Source organism: Budorcas taxicolor, chromosome 12, assembly GCF_023091745.1.
Source record: "Budorcas taxicolor isolate Tak-1 chromosome 12, Takin1.1, whole genome shotgun sequence".
Lineage (NCBI taxonomy): Eukaryota > Metazoa > Chordata > Mammalia > Artiodactyla > Bovidae > Budorcas > Budorcas taxicolor.
The window spans coordinates 71,470,850-71,474,546 of record NC_068921.1 but is presented as its reverse complement, the minus strand read 5'-3'; the positions used below and the strand labels follow the sequence as shown (position 1 = coordinate 71,474,546).

The following is a 3,697-nucleotide window of genomic DNA, read 5'->3' as shown; positions in this document are numbered from 1 at the left end:
TCCTCTTAGGAGGATAAGCTGTCAGAGTATCAGTTTTCTGAATTTGCAAGCATCAGGTATCAATGTTCAGAGCTGTAACAACAGGATGATTAGCCTAAGCCACAAGATTTTCACTCTAATAGAACAGAATTCATTTGTCTGAAGAGAAAACCCAATGTCTGGGAGAAGGTGCTTCCACATCACATTTTCTTGAACAAATAGTTTAGGTGAGCTGATCACTGTCTGATTGACCCTGATCCATGAAGTAGCAGAGAAAGTACCTTTTAGATATATAAAGCTGAAGGGGGCATTAGTTTGCTAGGGCTGCCATATAAAGACCGCAGAGCAGGCAACTCAAAGAACAGAAATTTTTTTCCTCAAAGCCTTGGAGGCTGGAAGTCTGAGGTCAAGATGTCGGTAGGGTTGGCTTCCTCTGGGGTCTCTCTCCTTGGCTTGGAGACGCTGTCTTCTCTCTGTGTCTCACAGGGTCTTCCCTCTGCGTGAGCCTGTGTCCTGGTCTCTTCTTTTAAGAGCTCCAGTCTGTTAGATTAGGACCCACCTGTATGACTTCATTTTAACTTTATTGCCTCTTTAAAGACACTGTCTCCAACAGTCACACTCTGAGGTACTGTGGTGTTTAGGACTTCAACATGTAAAGTTGGAGGGGACACAGTTCAGCTCGAAGAATGAATGCCTGTAATCCGTTCTGTTCTGTGATGAAGCAGAGCTGGTTGAAGTTTTCTGGTTTCTTTGTTCCCAGTGTGTAACTATAAAATCCTCATATCCGAGCTCTGCGAGCCTGGACCCGTTTGAATCAATGGAGGAGGCACTTAGCATCCACGTGGCCTTGTGTCCCCCACGGTCTCTGAGCCTCAGGTCCTCACCTGTGTGTACAGCAGGGATTACAGCCCTGCCGGCTTCTTCACACTTATTACAGGGATCAGATGAGAGAGCAGATGCTTAAGGGCTTTGAGAATATAGAGCGTTTTACAGTATAAAAGTGGGATCAATTTTTTAAAGGCTGTAGACAGAAGACTTGCCTTCCAGTAATAAAAAATATACACATAGTTCTAAGTAGCTTTAGAGACTCTAAATCAGGGGTCCCCAAATTCCGGGCTAGACTGGTATGGTCCGTGGGCTGTTAGGGACTGGGCCACACGGCAGGAGGTGAGTGGTGTGCAAAGCAGCAATGCTTCAGCTGCTGCCCCCATCGCTCACTTTACACCTGACCCACCCCTTTCTCGCCCTGTCTGTGGAAAAAATGTCTTCCAGAGACTGGGTCCCTGGTGCCAAAAAGGTTGGAGACCACTGCTCTAAACAATTAAAATGCAGTTATAATAATAGATTTTAAAACACATATCTTATCTAATGCTACAAAATTTAAAAACTTTTAATACTTTTTTCAAAATGTATGAACGAAAAGTAAATTCCTCTCCACGCCTGTCATCACACAGCTCCCCCACAAGGTGGAGCCCCAGCACCACTGTCGACTCCTGTTGAGCTGTTCTGTGTGTCAGGAAGAAACTTCCTGTTTCTAAGCACAAATGATAGCTGTTCTTTCTCTTTTTTTCACTTAATGTTGTATCTCAGATTATATCCAAGCATATGGTTATCTCATTCTTTTTAATGACTATGTGTGTGTGTGTGTTAGTCGCTCAGTCGTGTCCGACTCTGTGACCCCATGGACTGTAGCCCACCAGGCTCCTTTGTCCGTGGGATTCTCCAGGCAAGAACATAGTATTATGCGTTCTCCGTTTCCTACTCCTTATTTTCGATGCTTGTCAATCAGTTTATAAAATATAGGGATTACACCCTGATATTAACCTCCAAATTTGTGCTCATTTTATATGTGAAGGTTGGTCAGGCACTATTAATAGATTTCCCAGCCTCTTTGTTACCTTGTTTTTAATTTCTCTCCAGGTTTTGAGTTAGTAAAATGATTTTACTTATGAATTTACTCTAGTCTTAAAAACATATTTGTGAATCAGAATGATCAGAACTCAAGTGTATCTACAGGTGGTTTGGCATTAAGTCCAGCCCCAGTGAAGGTTTTAATGGGGCTTCCTCCTCCATAGAATAAATACACCCCTGGTGTTTCCTATTGTGCTTCTAGTAGTGATATGATTTGCTTCACGTGAAGCAGTGGACCTAAGAATGTGTTGCCTTAGGAGAAGGACTTTAAAACTCATAAACGTGTGGTTTTTGTCTTCCCCCCCTCAGGTGCACTCTGAAAGGAAATAACTAGATATCACTCACAGTGACCATGTGGTTATGAATATTATGAACGGCCAATGGACAACCCTCAGCCTTCACAACTTTTGAGTCAACTCTGTGATTCTACCATGAGTTCATGTCTATACTAAAGTCATTGGTCCAATCGGTTTTTGCACTGTGTAAATTATGTTGTTCTTTTTTCACACCAGCAACAGATATTGGCATATTATAAGATACTAATCTATAATTTTTCTCCAACTTCACTCAGTGATTTCAAGCTCTTGCAAAAGGATTTATGTGTTTATTTATGTGTTATACTATTTTCTTTTTTATCCAAATCAGAGGTGCAGGCTACCAATAAAAGGTGTCTCCCAGGTTTTGTGTCTTGAGAGACTCTGGAGCCAAACTTATTTTCTAAGATTTGAGACAAAGTTCTCACAATTTTTTTTTACTGTTCACAGAATTACATCTTCCTTTCTAATTATATTACATATTCTTGAAGATCGTGTGAAGGTGCCGTTTTGTGTCACCACTTCCTTTATGTCACGTTTTGTGTCACCTACTGTCCATTTTCCACTCAAAGACCTCTGGTTAAAATACTACAGAGAAAAGTAATAGGAAAAACATAGAGTACATGTAGTTTAAGTGACATTATAGGAGAGAGAGGTGTCCCTCTCCAAAAAAAAAGTGGTTAAAATACAGAAGGGCAATACTGTACGTTCATCTCCTGTGTCCCCTGCGTTGCCGGCAGATTCTTTACCGCTGAGCCACTGGGGAAGCCCTCTAAAAGAGAAGGAAGAGAAAATATGCCTTCTCAAAGTGGGAGCCCCTCTAGGGGATTCACTAATGAAGGACAGACCTGTTCTAGACTCTTCTAGATAGAGGATTTTATTTTCTTACATTAAAAAAATTGTGGTAAAATATATATAACATAAAATTTGCCATATAACCATTTTTAACCACACAATTCAGTGGCATTAATCACACTCACGGTGTTGTGCAGCCATCATCATCTGGGTAACGTTTGATAATTATTTGCTTCCTATTCAGTGTGTTATTTCTGCAGAGTCATTTTGGTTTCATTTTTCTAGAAGTGGATCTGTTTCCTGTGAGTTTTGAGCTTGATTGGCATACATTTATTCACAATATCTTATATGTTTAATCTCTGCAGCATATCTGTGTTCTTTTGGCCTTTTAATTTTCTTTGAGGCTTCTCTTTTTTTTATGAATAATCTCGTATAACTTTTTCCTATTTTCAAAGAATCAACTTTTTGTTTGATGCTGTTTTTCTTTCTAGTTCATCATATCATTCTTTCTTTCTTTCAACTTTTCCTTTATTTTGAGATTTTTTTCCTCAAATTCTTAAATTGAAAACAGATCAATAACATCATTATTTTTCTATATAAGTATATAAAGCTGACATTTTTTCTGAGATCCACTTTAGCTACAACCTACAAGTTTTGATACTTACCACCAATCACTAGCCAAGGTATTATATATTTTC

The 3,697-nt window shown here is 39.6% G+C and overlaps 1 protein-coding gene across 1 annotated transcript in view; it reads left to right on the top strand.

Annotated features, from left to right (window-relative positions):
* LOC128057631 (ATP-binding cassette sub-family C member 4-like) overlaps window positions 1-2,466 on the top strand; it is a 147,638-nt gene extending 145,172 nt beyond the window's left edge. Inside the window, exon 31 of the mRNA XM_052650092.1 lies at window positions 2,200-2,466. Within this exon, the coding sequence (XP_052506052.1) occupies window positions 2,200-2,220 (21 nt within the window). The 3' untranslated portion in view covers window positions 2,221-2,466. The remainder of the gene's footprint in view (window positions 1-2,199) is intronic.
* Window positions 2,467-3,697: the final 1,231 nt, after the last annotated feature.